The 24972-nt window shown below is 39.8% G+C and overlaps 1 protein-coding gene across 2 annotated transcripts in view; it reads left to right on the forward strand.

Moving 5' to 3' along the window:
• CDKAL1 (CDKAL1 threonylcarbamoyladenosine tRNA methylthiotransferase) overlaps positions 1–24972 on the forward strand; it is a 436369-nt gene that overhangs the window by 61806 nt on the left and 349591 nt on the right. For both annotated transcript variants that reach the window (XM_083825860.1, XM_083825861.1), the window contains one exon: positions 12632–12716. In XM_083825860.1, the coding sequence (XP_083681986.1) occupies positions 12632–12716 (85 nt within the window). The remainder of the gene's footprint in view (positions 1–12631; positions 12717–24972) is intronic.

A 24972-nucleotide genomic window follows, 5' to 3' on the forward strand; every position in this document is an offset into this window, starting at 1 on the left:
TGGAGCTTACATATAGAGCTTAACTTCAATCCAAATTGCATCCTTGTTGACTAGGTACCTGTGTTGACAGAGCTTTACAGGGATGCTAGTGGAAGACTGGTTTGAATGAGGAGGAAGGCAAGCTGAAAATGTGAACTTGACATTACAAACAGTGCCTTTGTTTTCCTGTTTTTATTAGTAGAACAGCATTAAATACTTTCATTTGAGTTTAATTTTAGTTGGAAGAGCTTAGAGCGGGATCTTGAGTTAAATCCAAGGGGTTAAATACTTTGCTGTGTTTGAAGTTAGCTTTTGTGCTTTACAGAGGCTGAATTTGTGGATGAACCTAAAATGGTAGATGAGGTGCTTTTAAAGACAGGAAGCTGTCTGCTCTGTCTACGCTTGCAGAAGAACCAGGTGGCTCCATGTTTTTTGTGTTTAGGAGACCCGTGCATGATGCATGATCTGTGTTTTCATGTTGTAGGCTGAATTATGAGCTGTATTTGAATTTAGAAACATCCTGATTGCTTAGCTTGGATGATGACCCTGAAGTTGGGTTGATATCTGTGTTTCTGTATTATGTTGGAGGTGTCCTGACAAGGTGTCACTTCCAGGCATCCTTCTCCTGACCTGCAGAGATCTGTTAATGCACTTGTAGGTTGTATAGCTTTCTTTGGGTTGTTTTAAGGCCAGTCAAAAGGATAAATAGCTATTTACAACCCAACACTATGTAACTTCATGAATTGAAGGTAGGTAGTCTGTGCTTTCCAGGTAGTTATGGACCTCCCAGTGTCCTCTGTTGTTACTGTGCCACTTAGCTTTTATACCTAACAGTGTTGAATTCATTCACTAAGCCTTTTGCTTCTGAAATGTTGAAAAGACCAAAGGTAAGGTAGCAGAAACAGCTTATATCTTCTCTGGAAGCAATCACTACCCTTTACCAAAGGCTGGTAGATGACCAAAATTGTTTTTATTGTTGTATATTAGAATTATAAAACTATGTTGGCTTATTATTCTTACTGTTATTTAAGGTTTACCACTAGGGTTCACCAAAAGCTTTCAAACAAATAATGTCACTACTAAGCAGTTGAGTGGATAATGTGTCAGAGCTGCTGGGGTGGGTGTGCAACTTGCAGGGTCTTGATATTCTATTTTTAAAAGTTGTGTTTGAAAGCAAAAGAAAAGGTAAATGATAGAATGTGTGCTCAGTGAAGGCATCTGTAAGGACAGTGAAGTCATAAGTTAAAAATACACCATCTGTGATACTGATCATGGGAGGTACTGGATCAAACTTCAGCTATCAACATGGAAAAGAGGAATCTCTCAATAGGAAATTTTGGATTACTACAGGCCTTCTGAAGTGTTAAAAGTAAGAAAGTGAAGTATCTTCAAGCTAGTGGAAGTGGAAAGGTGAAAACAGCTTCTGGCTACTCAGAAAATGCAGTATTAATGTGGTTGCAATTGTAACATACAGTAGAGAACAATAGATCAACCAAATAAATTTGAGTTGTGTACTAAAACAGAGGTTTTCTGTTGCTATTCTTCAGCCCACATTCAAGAGTAAAAAAAGACAGAGGTAAACCCTGCCAAAAGAAAGACACTCCCCGTGTGGAGCCTGGCAAGGGAAGAAGACAACCTAAAAATTTTGACTTATGTCCCTGGGCTATGGGACAGGTCCGTGGGATCTTGTGCCTTTTTGCTAAAGGACATGAAGAACAGCCCCACAGCGCTATGCACCCTGAAGGTGCTGCTCACTCTGCCATAATGTGTGGACATCGCTTCTGCGTAGTGACAGCGCCTGAAATTGTGAGTTGTTGCTCCCAGCTAAGATGAAAGTGGATCCTCACACACGGTCTGTTGTTTGTCTGATGACCTCCTTTTTATTTTAGGGAGCTGCTCTTCCATCAAATAATCCGTGCATGGTGCCTCGAACTAGTATTCGACTGGTTTGTGCTTGATGAAATTGGACCACTCTGGGGCCATAAAGCCACAATTCTCTGTGCAGAACTGGCATGCTCAAACATTTGGCAACTGTAAATGCTGCTGAAAGTTTCAAAATAGGCTTGTCATGTTGGATGCAGCCTTACTAGTACTGGAGGAATATCTTCTGTTTTTTTTGTTGTACAAGTGATGGCAGAACCTAACAAAACTGGTTCTCTCACAAGAGCATTAATTAAACTTGCAATCAAAATCGGGAAGAGACAAGACATAAATCACGAGTGTGAGGCTGTGGTGGATATGTCTGTGTTAGTTTAGAAATGCTGAACCTCTGAGGGACTGCTTTGAGTGACAAGTGCCTTGTTTTTCTTCTGTCCATGCATATTTGTTTAGTTAGATACTGTTAGACTCTTCAGTTGCATAGGCAAGTAAAACGATGGAGAAATGGAGTGAATGGGTAGAGAGACTGCAGACGGACTCGTAAGTACTGCGGCAGCTGCACAGGTTGGTGTGTCTGTTCATTATGAATAATGCATAAAGGGCAGGAGGGGCACATGGGGCTGCAATGCAGTTTCCACATCTGCCTGCCAGTCTTTGTTTTTCCTTCCCACTGCATCTTTGCTCTTCTCCAGTAAGTAGGCTTCCTTCATGTCCTGGACAAATGCGCAGAGACTTAGAACCGTTATTTTGTCCTAGAGGTTTGTAGGCAAAAACATAATCAAAGCCTGCTTGTGGGATTGCACTGCTGGTTCCTGCTCTGTTGTGTATAAACAGTAAACTTTAATTTCCGGTGTGCTCAGTCTGGAGCCTTCACAAGCACTAAATTTTGTTGATAATCTGGACTGGGGATGATGGGTGGGAATTAACCACAGCAAAAGCTTATCTGGCTGCTGGGTATGGTACCTTAAGCCCATATCTCCAGCTTCTCAGAAAACTGATAAAGTAACAAATAGATGAGGTGTGAAGGTAGTTCTGAGAAAGTCAATAAATAGCTGGAAGCTACAATTTAATAAGTGTTTGGACATATCTGGCTCAAATACCTTATATATTTTAACTCTCTTAAAAGTGATAGATGGAATTTAAATCCATATTCCCTGTGGTATTAGGTATCAGGAGAAATAAGTGGAAGGAAGGCATTTGAAATCAATAAATTGCTTCTAGGTACAACTTAATGCAGACAGAATTTAGAGAAAAAAGATTGTGAAAAAGATACAGGAGAAAAATGTAGCTTTAATTTGCAGACTACAGCAAAACTCTAATCCTGATGGTTGCGAAAAGGAATATACATTCATTGAGATGAATGGAGATTAGGAAGTTAGGGAGATGAGGAAGTTAAGTGCCATGGGCCAATCTATATGGAAGAGTTGTACTGAAAAAGCATTAAGTCTTTGGAGAGGAGCTGCATCATTTCAAGTATAATATAACCTAAATCTTAGCTAATTAAATGTCTTTAAAATGATGCATTTGCCATCTAATTTATCTGGAGAGCAAAGATTCTAATTTGGGAATTTTTCTGCACTTGAGAATCTACTGCTTCAACGCCTTGGGCTTCCTTCTCTCGGAAATGCTTACTGCTTGCGTGGGCTAGAAGTAAGGCTTCACCAAGTGCATGCACATAGACTCACCGGATGGTTGGGGTTGGCAGGGACCTCTGCAGCTCATTTGGTTGGGCCTAAAGCAGGTTGCCCAGGCCCATGTCTTTTGAAGATCCCCAAGGAGGTAGGCTCCACAGCCTCTCTGTGCCAGTGCTCCATCACCCGCACAGAGAAGTCTAGATGGTTAGACAGAACCTCCCGTGTTCCAATTTGTGCCCATTGCCTCTTGTCCTGGCACTGGGCACCGCTGAACCCCCCCCCCCCCCCCCAGATATTTGTACATACTGAGATCCCCTGAGTCTCCTCTTCTCTAGGCTGAACAGTCCCATAACTAGACAAGGACATGGAATTAGGTGTAAGGAAGAAATTCTTCACTCAGAGGGTGGTGTTGCACTGGCACAGGCTGCCCAGAGAACCTGTGGATGCCCCATCCCTGGAGGTGTTCAAGGCCAGGCTGGATGGGGCCTTGGGCAACCTGGTCTGGTGGGAGGTGTCCCTGCCCATGGCAGGGGGGTTGGCTAGTCTTCAAGGTCCCTTCCAACCCAAACTGTTCTGTGGTTCCCAAGTGATGCCACTGCTTTTCATAAAGGCCTTTCGTTTCTATCTGCCACGCCTAGGCTAGCAGGTTGTGGTGCACCTGGGTACATGATAAGACTGAGGCAATCCTCAATTTATGTTTTCTTCTGGGCAGAACAGACATAGTGGGGGAGAGCAGTTAACATTTCATTAAGTCTGCAGATAGAAGCATTTGTTTAAGTGAGGCTTGTCAATGTGTTACACCTAAGGGAGGTTAAAATGATCTTCCTGGAGCAGATTCCAGTCAATCTTTCTCGATTCTGAAATATTTATTAGTGTTTGCAGCAAATGCATACGGGATAATACGGCATGTAAAAAAAAAAAACCATGAAATTTTCATTCTTTGTTCACTAGTGGCTTTACTGTCAGAATACAAAATTAGCAGCTTATGCTTGACTGTAGCGTTTTTTTGTACGTTAAAATACATCAGAGTATGTGGTATCTCAAAGTAAATATTTTAGAGAACGTTCCTGATTTACACTTTATCTTGCAGATTGCTTACATTTTACCAGTTGTTTAGAAAGTCTGGTCTGTAAAATATAGTAAAATTGCCTTAACTGCTTTTACTAAGCAAGCTTTCTTCGGATAAAGTATTATTCTGAAGTATTGCACTGACAATAAGAAAACATTTGCCCTGTTAAAACCAGAGATTCTTCTGGAGATCATGCATCACCCATCCTTCTGCTAAGGAAGACAAGTGTTTAACACATTTGGGCTTTAATATACCCTGAGATGGTTGGAAACACACCTGCAAGAGCTGTGTCTGAACATTCACAGGGAGTTAGTAGAACTATTGTGGTTTTTTAAGCCTTCCTTGACCCACAGAAAAAAATGAATTTAATCTACTGTTCAGTGTTGTCTTTTGATTTGCTATGCCACCCGAATTTCTGAAGGGCTGGTTTTCATGGATGCTTTAAAGCTTATCAAAAGCTATGGGATATCGCTGATCTTGTAAATAACACAGACTGAACTAGGTTGTGCATATGTGGTTTGTGTTTAAGGAGCAGGCCTGACATTAGGGACAATCAGGCTAAAATCTTGGTTTGGTTGCCTAGACATCCCGTGAGGCTTGATGAAATTACTGAAACTCTCAGACATCTTTTTTGCATTTGTAAGATAAAGAGCAACTGGTGTAGAGGTGGGTGCATGTTAACTATACGGGTGTTGAAGGTAAATCAGTTAATGTTTGCAGTGTGTTTTGAAACTTTAGTTGCATGGTATTGTGCAAGATTTGCCTTTTTTGTTGCTGTTGATGGTTAGACTGTTACTGACTAAGACAGAAGCAATCAGTCTGTATTTGCTGATTTGAATAACTTTGTTTTACTTATGAAGTTGTATGTAGGGAGTACAAAGAGAAAAAAAAAAAAAAAAAGGGCACACTCCATATACTATTTTTGGAAGATCAAGTAGGCTTAAGAGTTAGAGGAGTAGGAGTTGCTGGGATTTTTCCAAATTGTGTCTACAAAACAAATTCTACCCTCATTAATCATCAGAATGAGTTGTTGGAGTTATTTGTATGTCACCGTAACGTAGTCTGGCGAAAGCGGGCTACTTGAACTTGTTCTAATGTAGTGGGGCTCTCCCTGAGAGATTGATAAATCACTCATTAGTACTTTTCACATTTAAAATATTAACACTGAACATGAGTCTTCAGTGAAATGAAAGCAGCAGTTGGCTCTTGCAATGTGTGGAGATTACACGGGTGCTCAAGAGCCAAGGTGCCCACCTCAGAGTGCTGTGCTACTGCGGCACCTATGCCTGCTGCCTCCCAGGGTGATTTGGATGCCTTCGTGTTGTGGTGTGTTGTACTGTGCTGAACAGACTCTGGTTATGTTTAGACTCTCTGCCAACTCACCTCTTAACTAGCTGTGGGATTTCTTCCTTCTTGTTTTAAGGTCTTGTTTTATTCAAGGAGTGGGCGATCCATCTTGAGAAAAGCAGTGAAGTCTTTGTTTTGAAGGATTTAGCTAAAATTCAGGCATTCTGTTCTGCATTTGGCATATAACACCATTTGTAGAGACACCTTTGACTTTTTGATTTTCACTGAAGGGCCATGAGAAGAAGGTAGCCTGAAGCTCGTATCAAGTTGGAAAAAGCTTAGTTTTAGAATGTGGAAAAATGCATAGAGAATTCAATACATGGGAGAAGATAAAAAAAACAAAGTATGTATCAAATCCCGTTGTCTGTGCTGGGTAAATGGACAGAAAAATCAGTTGAAAATTGGAGGAGGACTTGAAATGGAAGTTTAATGTAACAATGCTCAGAATCCAACTACAGGGTAAATCTTTAAAGTATGCTTAATTCTTCCATTCATGACTTCATTGGCAAGTGTGACTTTTGCAGCTCGAGTGTCGCTAAGGACGGAGGGGCTGAAGCCCCTCTGAGTGAGGTGGGGCAGTGCAGACCCTGGCTTGCTCCAAGCAGGAGTGTAGCAGGGTTAGCCTGGAAGTTTGGCATAACTGAGTAGTAAAGTGGGAGAAAAAGGTGGTTTACTCTAAAGAACATCTAGGACCCAGGCTGTAGCCTACGCTGTGCCTAGAACAGGGAAGAAAGGTGTTTTGAGAATGGATTACTCGCTTTAAAATGCCAGTGTAAAGAGGATGATGTGCTGATAGCCACAAGACTGTAAGGTTTATTTTAGTTGATGTTTGGAGTAAAAATTTGTTCTTTCACCTGCATTGTCTTTTGTGCTGTGTCCTGGGTGTTCAATACACCTGCCAGACCTGAAGGGTTCTGCTGACTTGCACATCCTGAAATACAGATTGTCTGTGCTGTTAATGTACATTAAAACATTAGTTCAAATGTTCAGCCGGTGTATTTTTCAAGTCCTAGCTGAAAGAAAACAGAGAAGATTACTTGCACAATTTGTTCAATAATCAAAATGTTAGTGGAGAATAAAAATAGCAACTTTGCCTATTTTCAGATTAAATTAAAGTAAGCCATGATGGCAGAATTATTTTTTAATAGACGTGTGTCTATTACCTTATTTGATAAGCAGCAAGCCTTTCTATGTGGAGCTCTAAATAAAGTATTTGTAGGGTGACCCAGGTTGTAGTATTCCTCATTAAATGTAGATGAAGTAATTTCTAACTGAACTTCTGAGGTACTCTGTTCATGAGAAAACAGAAGTTGTAATGCAATCAGGACGACCCTTTTACAGTTTATGTCATAGTACTGCTGGTAAGGGACTGCTGGGACTGTTTTGGAAGACGTTTGCAATCGGCAAAGCTGGTACTTTCAACATGTGTTTGCCTGAGCATTATGGAGTATTATGTAGGATTGGTAAATGTAGGTAAATGTTCCTTCACAGGTAGGAACTGGTGATGTTACTGAAATTTCAAACACACCACCTGGAAGTTCATGGTAACTTTGCCTTTAATTTAATTTTTTTTTTTTACTTGCTATTGAGGGAACAGACAAAGGGAAGAGGCCAGTTTAAAACCTTTTCTGTAGGACACATAAAAGTTGATAGTTGATTATATAAATGCTAAGAAATATTAAAAGCTAACATGGTAACTAAATGTTTTGTGTGCTTAGGAAAGGTCTGGAAAGAAAAAATATTTTCTCATGTTCTTCTCAACCTTGTCTGTTTTTCCAGTGTCAGACAAAGCCTATTGTCTAGAAACAAATAACCAAACTTCATGTCCCTAGAGGAAGATGTACCTTCTGATGACTCACAGCATTCTGAGCTAATATTTATGAGAAAGCTTCTTTCCCAATACTTTCTGAGGTCCCTTGATGCCCAGTGACCCAAGAGATGATTAATTAACCAGTGCCTAATCTGGGTGGGGGATGATTGACATGGAGTCCAACTGTGAGTACATGCTCCAAATATGAAACTTGGGCATTACTAGGTCTTGCTCCAGGATGTAAAATTCCCAGCAGGAGATCAAAGGAAGGGGGCAAAGCTGTTTGGGAATTGAGAACACGCAGGACACAGCATTAGTGGGCAGGTTCAGGAGTGGGAACAGAGGCTAGAATATAGCACATGAATACAGAGAAGCTTGGGGTATGTTTGTTGTGTAAGAGAACTGGAAATAAGGGAAAACTCAAGAAGGTGAGGAGCTAAACTCACAAAGAACTTATTAAGACCAGGATAAGGAGAAGTGGAAGAAAATGCCACAGGAGAATTTTCTGTAATTATAGAGAAATACCTTTTGTCAGATTGAGGTTACACAGATTGATATACAGGTTTTAAAAGGATGTCATGCAAACTTTTCTTGTCACATTTTTTGAGCAAGCAGAACTGAGCAGATTTAGTAGTGGTTTCAATGTAGAAAGGAGTGATGTGCTGAAGAAAGAAAGTAAGGAAGGGCTGTTCTTTTAGGGCTTCTCTGCCCATGTTCCTTCTACTTCAGCACGCTGTGTGTGTTTTGATTTTTAAATAGATGTGGTTTGGGGTGGGAGGGGGTGGGTGGATGGGAAGGAAACAAAGTTTTGGAAAAAAAACAAAACAAAACAAAACTGAAGAAGTTAGAACACCAAGGCAAAACCAAGCCAAATTACTTTTAACTGATAATATTATTACTGTTGTCTTAAATTCTTCTGATTTACAGTTTCTACAATGATAACAAACCCCAAAGTGCTATTTAAAAAAAATTGCAAATAGTGTTTTCCTCTGTAGGTATAATGATGTTTCAGACTCTTGCCATTTTACCCTCTTGGTATTGCATAATGCAGTCAATTCATGTTTTCCAGAGCTTCCCAATTAAGCTGAGTGTTCAAAAGTTTCCATGACCTTTAGGTTTCTTTGTAGTCTATGTTGTTTTGCAGAGAGTATGATAGACTCTGTGGCTTATTTCCAGTGTAGCTTTTCTTTCACGGAAAAGATGTCACAGAGCAAAAAGGCCATGGTTTTGAGTCGTGTTTCTGAGCATTTAATATAATGCTGACTTGTGATGTAACTTGATTTTAGGTGTCTTAACATACAAGAAATTCTGTTTTGGTAGTTCATCAAAAAACGGTGAGCCGCAAAATATGGTCATTTAAACAGGATCATTAGACTGAATATATAGAAAAAAGAAGGTGAAGAAGGAAAATCCTGTCAGTGAAAAGAAGTCTTGCAGAGTCTAGAGAAGTGCACCTGTATCACATATTCACTACCACAACCAATGTTCGCTGTGCCTCTTATGGTCCTTACTTCATTTTTTTCTGTCACAGTGTGTATGGCTTGCTAGTGAAACCTTCTGGAAATGAGGTTGTCCTCCTCAGTAAGAGCTATGAGAATTCCCAAACACAAACCTCTCCTACACTGCAATTTGTCTAGTGGAGGATGCCAAGTGAATCAGTCCCAGCTCCACTGTGATCTGACGAGGTGGGTGGCGGAGCTGGAAAGGTTGGCAGGTGGGGGCCCTCCAAGGAATGTTGCACGGGCTGCTTTAGAAGGCACAGCACTACATTCATGCGGTGTTTACCATCCAGACCTAAAACAGTTCACATCATTTGCCTTGGAGTGTACAGGGAAACCTCAGGTCTTTCTGACCCTGCCTGTGTATGTATGTTGTTAGAGGCCTGAGCTTTTTGTCACGATCACCTGCACCCTAATGGTGAGTCATGTCAGAACACTGCTCCTGAAGACCCCTCCACCCCACTGTTGTTTAATATTTAGTGCTTATGAAGCCTCAGGATGTCTTGTTTATACATCCATGTCTGATCTGATGTTTTGCTCTGTTTGTTCAGAATATCCATCAAAATCTTGCTTGCATTTAGCGTAAGTGCATCAAAAGTTCCGAAAGCAAGAGGTGATCACTGACAAGTTGCCCCTGCAATGTAAACTAGCATATTTTCCTATGACCTGATGCAGAAATACTGTTTGTAAATAAAGTGCTGAAATAGAAATTTGAGAAAATACAAAAGGTTCTGTTAAATCTACACCAGTGCATGTAATTCTTTTGTGCACAAACAGTGCAGCAGAGAACTAAGAAAATTTAGCTATCATTTTCAAGGACTGATGCAAACTTTGATTAGTAGATAGATCTTGTAACTTAATATTGTACACGTGTGTGTATATAAATCAAAACAAACAAAACAGTATAATAGAATGAATTAATAAGATTAAAAAATAAAGACAGGAACAGAACAGCCAAATGTGATTAAATAATACTAGTTTAAGGAGAGGGCAAGCCTCTGCTACATTTCTGTTTCTCTTAAACGATTTTTAGGTATGTAGATGTTTGAGACTTCATTTTACATGAACTGCACAGAAGATTCCTTTCCGCAGAAGACTATTCTTCACCTTCTGTTCTGCAGAGGGTGAAACCCATGAAGGAATGGGTTGGAATGAATTTGGGAGACTTTGTGTGAGATGCGTGCAGGCATTGCTGTTGCTGTCCCTTAGAATCCAGACCCAGCAGTTAATATATATCAGTGGCCTGGAGTGCAAAGCATCATGTAAAATGGTTCCTATTGGGTTAGTGTGTTAAGTCTTCCTAAACTTTAATGTATTCTTCCAATACCATTTCAAAGAAAGGTTGTTTATCCTCGCTTTAGGGTAAAGGTGTTGTGGTAGCGAGGCTGTCACCTCCCATCCCACATAGGCTCCACACATGAAGACCATTGTACAGGGAAGAACTAAAAGCAGGTCCAGGACTAGTGTTCCATGCATTACACCATCTCTCCTCTGAATAATGGCAGCTCTGTAGCTTGAAATCACATGGTTTTACAGTGCTGGAACTGTTTTCTAGCCTGCTAAAGGTATCCATGGTCATTTGGTCTATGGTACCACCTGTGATTGTCAGGTAAGTGCATCATGGATGTGTAGCTGAATTTATAAATATTTCTTGCTGGAAATAATAAGAAATACAAAGGTTTGACAGTGTTACTAGAAAACCTTGTGTTAAAAGTGCTTGTTTTCATATGGGTGAAATTGAGTTGGTCAACAGTTCACCCTCTTTCTGATTTTGAAACTGTACTTTTCCTTGCTTTTTGTACATCACTTCTAATCAAATTTTTTAAACTGATATTTATCTTTCTAACAGTGATAGTAAGTTCATAAGTCTAGAAACATTGTTTTCATGCTGTCTGAGTTGGGGGAGAGATTTTTTGGTTTGTTCCTTTTTTTTTTTTTTTTTTTTTTTGACTTGGTATAGACTGAAATTGAACTTGTCCTTTCGCCAACCTGTCAAAAGATAGGGTCAGATACTGGTATGTTGGCTTTACACTTAAAATAGCTGGAGGTCTGAATGTTATATTTGACTCCTTTGTAGCCTTTGCCTGTCTAAGAAGAGACCAGTGTTTGATGCAAGTTAATGGTTTCTGTCATTTAGCATAAGAATTCCTTTCAGTTGCTATTTTATGGGTTAATTTCATTTTACTGCTTCCTAGGTTAAGTGACTGATAGTTAATTGAAAAGCGTAATTTCTTTGGAGACAATGCTGGTGGAGACAGAGGGAAGGATTTTTCTCTTTTATCATTTAATAAGTATTTGTGTGTGTGGGGGGAAAGGATATTCATGCATATATCGATATGTCTGTGACGAGGGCATATGTAAACATGCTTAAATCATTACAGGCTTTCTTCTGCTCTGGCAGGATGTCAGTTCAAGTACAGCAACCTAAAAGTGATGATGTCTTTATTCATTGGCTTACGTTATTTGAAAATACTTCAATACTTAGGATGTGCCGAACAGTAGCAAGAGTGGCACAAGTTTTCCTGTCCACACTGATGTAAACTGTTCTGATCAATGCTAGAGCACTCGAGTTTTTGAGATGGATTATCTTCATTCCTTTCTTTGAAAAGAGAAATTCTGACTTTACGAGCTATGTCAGTAAATCTGTATGATAGGGATATTTTTACAGGATTAGAGTTCGTGTATGTGCTTCTGCAGGTAATTGTGGGATTCAGTTGTGTGAATGTATTCAGATATCAGTAAGTTGTGAACATACAAAAAGGCTTGCTTCTAGAAAGAGTTTATATGCTTATCTGAGTGGAGGCAGATGTTCAATGCATGAATATCTTCTATCTGGAAATAGCTGAATTGTAATTACACCATAATTAAGATATAATCTAAACTAGAAATAGGCATATTTCTTTCCAGAATAACTGCTTTGGCTTCTCGCTTTAGTAGAGATTCATGCTTTATTCTGGTTTGTCTGTTAATAATTCACAATAAATGGAAGCAGTTATTCTGTTTTGTTACTGCTTTTGTTAACCACTTACTTGATTTTCAGAAAGCACCTTTGCAGTTTTATAATCTTTCTGCCTTTTATAGGCCAGGGATTATTCATTTTTTGGCAGCAACCCCTTTTCCTTAGTTTGTTTCCCATGATGTGCAACCTACTGACATCTCAGTTGATAAATGGGATAACTGTTCATTCTGTGCAAAAAAATAAGTGCTAATGGAAGTGCTCTGATTTAAAAACAAATGAACAAAAAGAAACAAGCAAAACCAACAAAGCAAAAAGCCTTTCTAAGAATGTAATTGTTAGTCATTTTATGAATAATCAATTTATTGATAACTGCTAAGTTTGATCTTTTTTATATGCTATAAAGTAGGAGTTGACAGTTTGATATTTCTTGATACAGATTTGTATCCTTTCTTCTAGATGACTCTGCTGAAGCAGATTTATGGTTGCTGAACAGTTGTACAGTAAAAAATCCAGCTGAAGACCATTTCAGAAACTCAATCAAGTAAGTTGAAACATCTGCTTGCTAAAAAAATAAATAAATCATAGTATATTTTAATTTTAAAGGCTTCCTGTTTCTGGTAGAGATGTAATTTTGTGTTTTAGAGCAAAGAAAAGTGTGCTGAATTTGAATGTTAAGTTAGTGAATTCTCTAGAATGGATTTGTAAAGTGCAGTGTAATTTTTATTAGCTTTGATAACTTGTAAATGATTATCAACACACTTATTTAGAACTGCTGATCTATTAAAGGCTTCTATATTGATTTTCAAGAAAGCATTATATTTTTTTGAAGAGTTCTTTTTTTTAAAGCGAATTGCTAGACTTTCTTCTTCCTCTAATTTTACATAATCAGGCTCTTCTAACTAAAAGGCTATCTGGTACGTACTTAAATCTGTTTTATTATACGTTTTCTTAAAAGGTGAACTGAGTTGCTTATAATTAACAGTTGTCTTCTGAAGGATGTGTTTTATTTCTCCCTAGCATTTCAGTGATGTTGAAAAATATGACATGGTAGTGCCTTCTGCCTCTGACCTCTGCATTAGTGTAGGTGTGGTGGAAGTAACTGGACAACCTGTATGCTTACAGCTGTGGTTGTCCAGTATAAATAAATGTCGTGGTATGTTACTTGTAAATTTTTACCTTTAGTAAGCAGGTGTGGATATTTATGCAGTCGTTTGTTTAATGTGATAGACTGTTTCTTGAAATCCATTTTGGTTACAAGAACATAGTTCTTGCTCAGTAGTCGGCATGCTCAGGAGGTTAGAGAGGAGAGAGAAGCTGCTTGCAGTGCTGACATTACTAACAGCATCCTAGAGCTGTAACCTGGAACAGTGTGCCCACAGTAGGTGGCACAGTTAAAGTTTCCTCCACCCTTCAGGGGGCTTCTTTGCCTGACTGCTAGTATTGCACTCTGTAATAAGACTAGCATTTTTTTTTTCCAGTCTGTTGCAAAAAAGAAAAAAAACAACCAAAAACCCTCTTCCCAGAACACTTCCAGTTAGTGTGTTGGCCAACAGAACTGATGACAAGATATTTTCTTTTCTTGTGGCCATCTTTCTGTTTTACTAATCATATGCCAGAACTGAATTGATGTGGTATGGTGTGTGTCCTTTAACCAGCAGAATAGAGTTGGTTAAGAAGAGGGTCTAACTAAAAGCAAATGACCAAAAATATTTTTTTGAACTTCATGTTTCTGTTGTCACTCTATTAATGCTTGTGATATAATTTGTAGCCTGGGTTTATTCCTCTTTTACCTTGCTTTTCTCCATATACTCCTTTTATTTTCTGACACACTGATACTGTGGTCATTCTTCATTTCTTCTCTTTGCTGAGATTCATTCCTTTCCTGTAGCATGCACTGTTTATTTTCTACTCTTAGATCCTAGCCTTTCCTAATGGTGGAGAATGACAACTTTGTTATTTTGTTTCAGGCCATTCTTCACAATTCTCATTAAATGCGGGTATAAGAATCATATGTGGGTGCTCTTTCATGTTTGGACAATGTTTAATTTTTCTGTTCCATCTTAGAACATGACAACTTTTACTATATTTGGGTTTTACAATGACATGAGGAAAGCTTATATCTCTAACCAATATGATGTTTCCCAAATACACCTTAATTTGTAATGGCAGCAAACCGAATGTATGAAGTTTGGATGATACAAAGCTAATTGACATTGTGTCCTATCATAATATGTGTTTGTAGCTATGGAAATCTTTTTTATTAGAAAAATTAGTATTCAGCATAGTAAGATTTTTCTTTCAAATGAAAAAAATTTTTCAGCCTGAAAGCGTGGCATAGCATTATGAATGTCATTGTAATGTGAGAAAAATATTCCAGTTTGGTTTATTCTCTGTCCCTCTGCAACTGTTTTTCCTATGTAATTTTCCTTGCATATATAACCTTAAAACCTACAGATTCAAACAAGTGGTAGTGTGCTCACGCCATCTCCGATCATGATCCCTCACTAATGCTGCATATCAAAGGATGCCTTACAGCCCAAGGAGCCCTGTGGATTCAGCCTTTTTTGATCTGAGGTTCTCTTCAAACAAAACCACTCCCAGCCTTCCCAAACCTGTGCATTGGATGTGCAGATGTGTATAGAGCAGATACAAGGCAAGCCAGCATAATTTTGGGGCTTTTTGCATAGTTCTGGTCCTTATCTCTTCAGCATCAATGAAGTTAAAGCTGCTGAGCTGGGGTAGCGATATGGAAGACAAAGAGTTGTCTAAAGACCAGTAGTTTATGGATAGGAATTGTGAGCTTTTCTTCTATAGATTTTATTCTCAGTTGGTTAATCTTAAAATAAGATTAAAGGCAAAGGAAGTCAATAGTTATAAAGAATTGCCCATATAATTAAGTTCAGTTGGTGGAGTTTAAAAAAAACTAAACTAAAAAACCTATCCTTCCAAAAAATGAAGATTAAGTCAACGAAAAGAAGAAAATAAAGAGAACAAACTAAAGCAAGTAATTTCTATCACACAATTTATGAAGACTAAGATGACTGCGTAAAGCAAATAGCTAGACAAAGAAATAGAATCTCTGGAATAAGTAAAAAGAAGCAAGACTACAGGAAGAAACTAACATAGAATCATAGAATATTCCGAGTTGGAAGGGACCCATAAGGATCATCAAGTCCAACTCTTGGTACCGCACAGGTCTACCCAAAAGTTTAGACCATGTGACTAAGTGCACAGTCCAATCTCTTCTTAAATTCAGACAGGCTCGGTGCACTGACTACTTCCCTGGGGAGCCTGTTCCGGTGTGCAACCACCCTCTCAGTGAAGAACCTCTTCCTGACGTCCAGCCTAAACTTCCCCCGCCTCAGCCTAACACCATTCCCGCGGGTCCTGTCACTGGTGATAACAGTGAATAGGCCACCTGCCTCTCCACTCCCCTTTGCGAGGAAGTTGTAGACCACGATGAGGTCCCCCCTCAGCCTCCTCTTCTCCAGGCTGAACAGGCCCAGTGCCCTCAGCCACTCCTCATACGTCTTCCCCTCTAGGCCCTTCACCATCTTCGTCACCCTCCTCTGGACACTCTCCAACAGTTTAATGTCCTTTTTGTACTGTGGTGCCCAGAACTGCACACAGTACTTGAGGTGAGGCCGCACCAGCGCAGAGTAGAGCAGGACAATCACTTCCCTCGACCGACTAGCAATGCCGTGCTTGATGCATCCCAGGATACGGTTGGCCCTCCTGGCTGCCAGGGCACACTGCTGGCTCATATTCAACTTGCTGTCAGCCACAACCCCCAGATCCCTCTCTGCGGGGCTGCTCTCCAGCGTCTCGTTGCCCAGTCTGTACGTATAGCCAGGGTTGCCCCGTCCCAGGTGCAGGACCCGGCACTTGCTTTTGTTAAACTTCATGTGGTTGGTGATCGCCCAGATCTCCAATCCGTCCAGATCTCTCTGCAAGGCCTTTCCACCCTCATCTGAGTCCACAACTCCTCCAAGTTTGGTGTTGTCGGCAAATTTGCTCAAAACACCTTCTAGTCCTACATCCAAATCATTTATAAACATCAGTGAAAGGGGGAGGTGAGGTGAGGAACACCCCAGGGAAACAGTCCGCATTCAGTGTGGTAGTGCTCAGTTCTGTTGTAGGAACTCTGTAGTATCACCGAATGTCCCTTATTCCCAGTCCTGCCTTCAGTGAATCTACAAACGTGTACAACCTTGTGGCTCAGGATGAAAGCACCTATGATGGAAAGCTTGCTAGTAGCTGTTTTAGGCAGGATTTTACCTTGGTAGGAGGAGTTCATCTGTTGTTTAGATGACTCCTTTGTAGTTGTTAGGAACCTAAGCTTCTTGGAAGGGAAAGGTGAGAGCATGGAGCAGAGTGACAGAAGGGCAGGTGAGCTAGTACGGATATATGATGTTACCTGTGTGGTTTATAAGCAGTTACTTATCATGTGGTATACACAGAAATAAAATTATGTTCCTTAGTATATGCCTGTAGTGTAACAGAGTAGTATACATAGTGTTGAAGCAGTGAAAACTCAATAACCAAAGTTATGAAGCAGGTATTCTTTATTAGGGTGCTGGGTGTGTGGGGGATTGCTCTGCCTAACACACGCACCAAGGATTACTGGCAGTGTGCTTATATTAGTGGGATAAATACATATTCATCTGATTTCCCATAAGTCTCTTGCATATTCATCAGGTCTCAGAAGAATCATTAACGTAGGTTCCCACCCCTATTTGCATGCATACTGGAGTCCTTGGGTGGTCATCCGGCATACTCTGGTGGTCTTTTGATGAAGGCCAGAAGTCTTCCTTGCTGCTAAACTCCTGACCTTTCCTGTCTTTGACAGACTTCAGCAGTCAAGCCAGTTCTTACAGGTTCCATTATCTATGCATACAGTCTTTTACTCTCTTATCTTTGGGGTTGTCCTGTCCTTGTGGTTAACATACAATTGTGTTAGCTAAGACCTACAAAATCAACATCCTTTCTCTTGTTCCCTCTCTCCCTGTAGCATAGAATCACAGATAGGTTGAGGTTACCAGGGGCCTCTGGAGATCCCTGCTCAAAGCAGGTGGCTGAGAACTGTGTGCAGCCAAGCTTTGAGTATTGGCAAGTATGGGGACGTGTCGCATGCTGCAAAGCTTTGATCACCTCTGTGGCCCTCCACTGTACCCATTGTAGTGTGTCCTTGTCTCACCTGTACTCAGCCCAGAACTGGACCCAGCGCTCCAGCTGTGTCTCACAGAGCAAAGATCAAGGGTCACGTCCCTCTCCTCAGCCTGCTGGAGATGCTCTGCCTGATGCAGCCCAGGAGGTTGTTGGCCTAATAAGCTGCAAGGACACATTGCTGGCCACGGTCACCTTGGTGTTTACCAGGAGCCCCAGGTCCATTTCAGCAAAGCTCTTCCCAGCATGTTGCACCCGCCAGTCATGGTGCATGGCATTGTTCCTCACCAGGGCCAGGAGTTTGCAGTTCCATTTGGAGAACTTCGTGAGGCTTACATGTTAAATTAGTTTAAGAAAATCTTATTTTCATTAAAATTGATATTAAAGTAAACTCTATAAAGAAAATAATTCATTTGGATTAATTTAGTGTTTACTGTAGGTGTGTTCTACCTGTCCTTGTAAAGACGTAACTATTCTTGGATATTTTGTGTAGGCTTTTAGAAATACCTTTCTGTTCTGAAATAAAAAGAAGCTCTTGTTGTGTCAAGGGCTTCTGTTTTGTTGGTGATGGATATACCTATTGTGCCCTAGCAAAGCAGCAGCTGGATATTAGCAGCTTTTGGAAAGATCATGGTGAGTTGAATCCCTCTGCTCAGCTTTTTTTCTAGTGCTATTAAACTCTTGCTAAAGTGGTTCATTTCCACAAAAAAAATACCTCCCTACCCTTGTCCTTTGTTGCAATCTTAAGTATCTGTGAATGGCTGCAATCCCAGATAGGATGTTTGATTATTGGTGTTTGGTCTTGTGTTTTTCAGCTGGCCTCTGTACAACAAGTTAGGGCAGAAATTAGATTTTCTGGAAGTCCCAAGCATAACAAATGTCTGGTGGTTTCCGTATCAGCTTTGGGTAAATGCTATTTTCAATAATAGCCATGCACATTTTTCCCCCCCTGAATTTAGTGATTCATGTGAACCAATCTGATATGTACTGCCTGGCAATTTGAGATTGCATTTTTGCATTGAGCTATTTTTAAAGTGAATGCCTACACCGTAGGTATCTAACCTTGGGCTTTCGCAGAATAGTTTGGCTTGTAGAGAATACTGCAGGTCGGTCACCTGGTGCAGGAGGTCCTCCAGCTGGGCACACCTTTTGCAGGCAGGTCTGGACCCCAGGAGGAAGGTCTGGGCACTTCCTGCAGCCTGAGGTCCACGCTGCAGCCTTGACCTTCAGCAGATCTGTCTGGCTGGATGCATTGGCCGCCGCTGGGGCAGGCGGTGCAGGCCTCGCAGGCGGAGCTGCAGTGTTTGCTCTCAGACGAGTGCCTTGAGGGTCAGGTAGGATGAGTGCCCTTGACCTGTGCAGATGGTCATGGAATGGTGCCCGGTTGCTGGGTTAAAATGTACTTGGAGCCTCCCGCTCGGCCAGTGGCATGGCCCTCCTTCGAAGGGGCGTCCTCCCAGGGCACAGCTGCTGTGCAAAATGATCTCTCCTAATGGCCTCAGAAAATTCGGAGAAACCATTGTATGTTTCTAACTAGCCGTCTTCCACCTTGTTGGATCCTTTTCTGAATACTGCTATAAGTACCTGTGCATTCAGGGACTCTTCCTACCGAGTTTTCATCATGGACAGGAATGTGAGGCATGTCTAAATGAAAGAGGTGAAATCACACCACTCGAGAATTACGTTCTAGTTATGCAGTTGAGGTGTTCATGGCTTGTCTCATGTTATGGCAGTATGCTTGGCCACTGTAACCTTCTTCGTTACCATATATAATATATCTGATTAATAAATATGCACTAGAGAATGTTATACGTAAATGTTACTGCATTCACTTTAAGGCACGCTACAGTGTGTATTCAAGCCTATTCTGAGTTGTGACAGAAATGTAAGGGTTGTTAGCACTGAAATAGCATTGTGTTGCTTCCACTTCTGTCCTCGCTTTACTTTTCTCAAATTTATGAATAAACACTGTGTAGGAATTCACTTTTCTGCTCTAAGGAGCATTATACGCTGCAGAACTTCTCAAAGTACTTATTTAACAGGACTTTGACCTTAAATGTGCAGTTATCTGTAGATTGTCTTTTTCATAGCTATTGCTTAATACACATTTTCATTTAGGAACATAAATTTTCACTAATGGCTTATGTGTTCTTAAGCCACGTAGGTATTCTTAACTGTACTTGGGAAAAGCAGGGTTAAAAGATTAGGAAAGTGATTCTGGTTAGTTTTTACGCTTTTCAGTTTTTCACAGAAATACAGGACTGGAGAGAAGTTCTTGGGTTATAGCAGGTTTCAGAGCACATACATATTTTCTTTTTGAGTTTGTTGTTTGCATTTTAAAGTAGCTGAGTACTTTGTAGGAGAAGAAACAGTTCGAGTACAGCTGAAGGTCAAATTGATGGACGCCTGTTTACCATCGTGTTTTAAGAGATGTGCTTTTCTCAGATACAGTGTATTTTGTTTTTGGGGAGTGTATTTTGTTTTTGTATTTTTTTAAGTGGTATTTCTTAATCTTCTGGGCTGCGGTGTCATTGCGAGCTATGATTACTTCAGCAGGTTTCAATGAACACCTGCAGTTTTCTTTCTTCCAGAAACAGTGGTACCTTGCAATTGAACAGGGACCAATTTACAACCAAGGAATTTTGAAGTGAAAACAAGCTTGTTAATAAACAGACTATATGTTGTTTGTCTTTTAAGACATGTATCACACAAAAGAGATTTTAACAGCTTTTCCATTCTTCTACATGAATCCAATTTAATCTCTTCTCCTAATTTGGACGGGAGTGGTTGTAGCTGAGGGTTTTGAGATGACTGGTTGATGTTCTTGCTAGATGCCTGTCAGTCATGGAGATCAAGGGAGATCTCTGACAGAGGAAAGTGAATGTTGCTCATCTTCAGAAAACACCAAAAGGACAATCCAGGGAAGTACAGGACAGTCAGTCTTCCTTTGTTTCTGGACAGAAATCATGGAGCAAATCCTCTAGATACATTTTTTTCTGTCACATGGAGGATAAGGTTGTTAGTAACAGCCAGAATGGATCAACCCAGGGTAAAGCACGCCTGACCAATGTGGTTGCCTTGTATGATAAAATGACTAGATCTGTGAATGAGTGGAGAGCAGTGGATGTCATTATTTGAATTATAGGAAGGGTATTAACACCATCTCCTGCAGTAATCTTGTGTCCGAGTTGGGACGTAATGATCTGGCAGATAGATGTTCAGATAAGTAGAAAAGTGGGTGGTGGCTGGGCTCAGAGGGTCCTTAGATAGAAGAAGGATTTTCTGCCGCTTGTCGTCCTTGCAGGTGAAAATAACCCTGGAAGAAGGCTTTTTGTCCTTTAGTTAACATTTGAGTATGCAGTTTATATGATGCATTTCTGCAAATCAAACTATTGCTTCTGAGAACAACAACAACAAAAAAACAACAAACAAAACCTGTAGAATTCCTCACCAAATTAAAATAGTGTTACCACTTTCTTTAAAGAAGCTTTAAGCCTACTAATAAATTTCCAGCATAAAGGTAGACTGTGATTTATACTTGTTATTACTGTTTATACAGTAAAATTTAAGCTGTGAAGTACCTCTGGAAGAGGGAACACAAGTATTTCAGTGCTAGTTATTTTAGAGAACCTGTTAACATAAGATGTTCACTTCCACTGCCTTGCTGTTTATTACATTTTTTAGAAATAGTGTGTTGCCATGACTTTGAGTGGTTGTGTGTGAGTGCTCGAGTTAACAGGATGGCTATAAGGACTGTAGTTAGGAGTGCTGCTCTGTGGAGATTATCCTGTGGAGATCATCCTGGATGCTGTTGAAAGTGCCTAAAGAGCAAAGCTATCATCACGTGTAGTCAACATGGGCTCATTAAAAGAAAGTCGTGTCTTAATAATTTGACATCCTTCTATAAAAAGGTCACCTGCTTAGCAGCAGAGGGTTTTACATGCTTAGAACAAACCTTTTGCTGAACTGGAAGTTTTCATTTAAAACATCATGATCTGGAATCTTTAAAATGTAAGGAAAACGTACTGTAAAAGTGTTTCTTGGAGTTTGTATGTGAAAGATGAGAAGAAGCTACAACTGTATGGGCAAAGCAGGGTGTTTCTTGACAGGGGATAAATTCTGTGAAACGTGTATAGTTACGGTCGGAGCAACTACTGTATATTTAAGGTTTTCCAAATGGGTTGTCATCATTCAAATGCTAACTGATTTAAAATGAAGCCCCCTCACAATGCTGGGAATAACACGGGGAATGGTGTTAACAAGTAAATGAGAAATGAGCAGCACCAACAGGAGACTGGAGCCATATGTTACAATGTATTTGGAAAGCTACTTGTGCGTGAACTTTTTTTTTTTCTCCTTTATTTTCCCCAAACACATGGAATATTGTCATTCATGCTTTTATTGTCTTAGGCTGATGGAAGACATAGCCACAGGTGAAGGATTCAGTGATGTTACTGATGTTCGTTAGTGGAAGGCCTTTTGCTACATTTGAGTGCATGTTCTTGCACCCATCTCTGCCATAAAAGAGCTGAAATAAACTGCTTGACATGATGTTAGAAAGCCATAGAGAAAAAGCAGAGTATATAGAACTGAGTGTTTTCCCATTGTATAATGCGTAGAAAGTAAAAAAAAAAAAGGATTGTGGACTCTTTGTGATTGTATGTTACATGACAGCATTTTGCAGAGGAACTTTTCAAAAACCTGGGTTATAAACTTGTGTGCACTTCTGTTTAATGTTTATCAAGGTAAAAAAACAAACACTCTTTCGGAAATCTCTTTGACTTTCACGTGAACACATTTGGGGCTATTTTAATTATTCCATGTTATTGGTGAGGTAAAGAGCTTTGTGAGTCTAGATAGTGCTGTGGCCTCCGTTTGACGTTACATCTTAAGCATTGACTGCTTTAGGAAGTTAATTAGCTTTTAATATTCTTTAAGCCTTGAGGCTTAGAGGGGTTGATGGATATTTGATGGCTGTTTTAAAGAAGAAAATATTACCAGGACAAGAGAATACAGCCCTGTTACGTGAGTTCGTATATCTGTATTTGAACTTTTGGACTGAGCTGTAGTTACAGGTTCTTAGCTATGCAGCTCCTGGAGCACTAGTGTGTTACAAGCACTGCTTACAGACATTGAATATCAGTTAAATTTGTTATGCATAAGATATACACTTTTATTTGAAAACAGATGCAAAGCTATTAAATTTCAGTGATATGGGTAAACATGGCAGCCTTCTGATTTGGAAAGTACAGGTCTCTGGGTAGTTTATGGAGTAACACTTGCAGTTCTCTCCTCCTCAGGCAAAATGGGGACACAGCTGTACTCTCTTTTTTCAGTATCTCAGAACAAGAACTTGCATGCGCGTGTAACTATCTGAAAGCTGTTTTAGGAAAATGAACAACACTGTAAAAGGGATCAAATTCTCTTTAGACTGAACTGCTGTTATCTTGAGTTTGAAGACAAAACATTTTTTCCTGCCCCTTCTCCCAAAGTTGATAGAATTGCATAATTTCAAGAATCCGTCCCAATCAAAATGATTAAAAAAAATATAAATAGCAGAAGTAGGTATCAAGTATTGTCCGTGTTTCTTGTTGTTCTGCCATGCGCTTGCTTCTGGTACATGAAGTTCCTTGATCTTGTAGTGCTAGCTGATGCCTCTTTTCATAGACCAGGTATATAATTTCAATGATCAAGAAGACAGAGGTACCATTTGGGGCTAGAAATTTCAGGTTTATGTTTTGGTACTGCATCAAAGGCTTTCAAGAAGTGGCTTTTTGAGGGACAGGAGGAGTTTGGGCAAAGCTGTGGCTATCCTGACAAAACTGGCATTTACACAAAACATGTTAAAATGTTTTTGAAAATATTTCGCTGTTTTAGTAGTGTGAAACCAGTGATTTCTCTTTACCAATGATGGCCTTATTCTAAATACACTGATGCTGGATTTGTAATACATTAAAGTTCCTCTCTCAGTTAAACTCATGCTTTAGATTAGCAGCTTGACCTCTGGTTTGTCTTTACTGATCAAAATGCATTCTGTTTGTGGTTCAGAAAATAGGCTACTGAATAAAAGCTTTAACAAACTTATTTGGGTTATGGAGTGGAAATAAGTAAAATCCACCTCTGCACATATGAATGCGAGGAAAGTAAGTGGTGGAATATAATTAGAATATTATCAATTTGTAATTCAGTGTAGCTGCAGGTGGGAAATGCTCCCACTCAATTTGTGTAAGCATAGAGCCGTTGATGATTCTTTAAGAGCTTGTGGTTTGTGTAGTGGGGAGGTAATGGAGGGCTATGGGAAACTGAAGCAGTGTGAGACATTGCAGCTTGTTTCATATAATTTCAAAGAGTAGGCTAAGTGTAATTTCGTTTCTTCTGAGAAATATCCGTGATTTATCAAAACGGACTATGGCTAGTAATAGGCTACTTCACCTGAACGTTTTAAACTGAAATTTATTTGGGGATGTGCAGATGGGATTCTTACAGCCTCTTCTCCTGGACACGTCTCCCTGTTCTGTTATGGGATTTCTGTTTTCTTTCTCATGAGGGCTTACCAAATCAATTGCCCCATCACTAAAAGCTAGGTAAGAGACTAAGGCAGTTCAGAGTTGTGCCGAATATCAAAGCATCCTTGGAAGGGGACATGATATTAGCTGAGGTCCATGGAAGTGATGTGGGACAGAATCAGGATAGAGCTCACACTGGTTTAGTTTGCTTGCATACAGAAAAACAGTTAAGAGAGGTTAAAAAGCCTTTGGCATTGTTTTCTTTCTTGCTTTTTTGGGTATGTATCTAGTAGATAGGATGTTTTCAACAAGCTGCTGAAGAAGAGCAAGTTCAATGTTTCCCTTTGAAAATGGATTTTGCATTCCAGCAAGGCTGATGTTTTACTTTCCCGTGGGACAAGTGCTGGGCTAAGTTTGAAATAAAACTTTCTACATCAAGTGAACATTGCTGTTTTAAACACTCCATTATCAAAATAATAAGACAGAATACGCAGTTGAGAGCATCATTAAGAAATGGGCCAGAAAAGCAAGCAACCAACCAAAAAGACCATAAAGCCACAAACATCTTTCGCATGCATCTATTTAATTATATATTATATATATATGATGAATATTAGAGTATTAAGAGGGTATAGCTCAATAAAATAAAGCTCTTGCTAGCTAGTTTCAAGATGGGTTATATAAACTTTACAAAAATCAGTGTTTTACATATTATATGACACTATGTTAATAGGTGTTTTGTTTTTTTCATTTCAAGCCAGCTGCACTAAGCAGAAAAGGTTAATGTGTGGAGTGCTGGAAACAGGTGGTTGATAGCTTTGAATATTTATCTAATTAAATGCATGTTGGCTGTTGTCCTAGCAGGCCTGACTTTTATTAGGGAGGGAACACAGAAAAGCATGCAGAAACTTGCTGTAGCAGGATTAATGCAAAAGTCAACATGATCTGAACTTGTCCTCACTGACAAGTGTGTTTTTTTGTTTGTTTTTGGTTCAGAAGACCATCTACTTATACCTACTGAGTGTTTGTCCTAAAACAGAAAATGCTTGCTTGTCTGGGTGTGCTTAAGTGGAAAAAGCATTCTTTCTCATACTTCTGAAACTATGTCACATGATTATGGTAGAA

Source organism: Anser anser (assembly GCF_964211835.1).
Source record: "Anser anser genome assembly, chromosome: 2".
Taxonomy (NCBI): Eukaryota; Metazoa; Chordata; class Aves; order Anseriformes; family Anatidae; genus Anser; species Anser anser.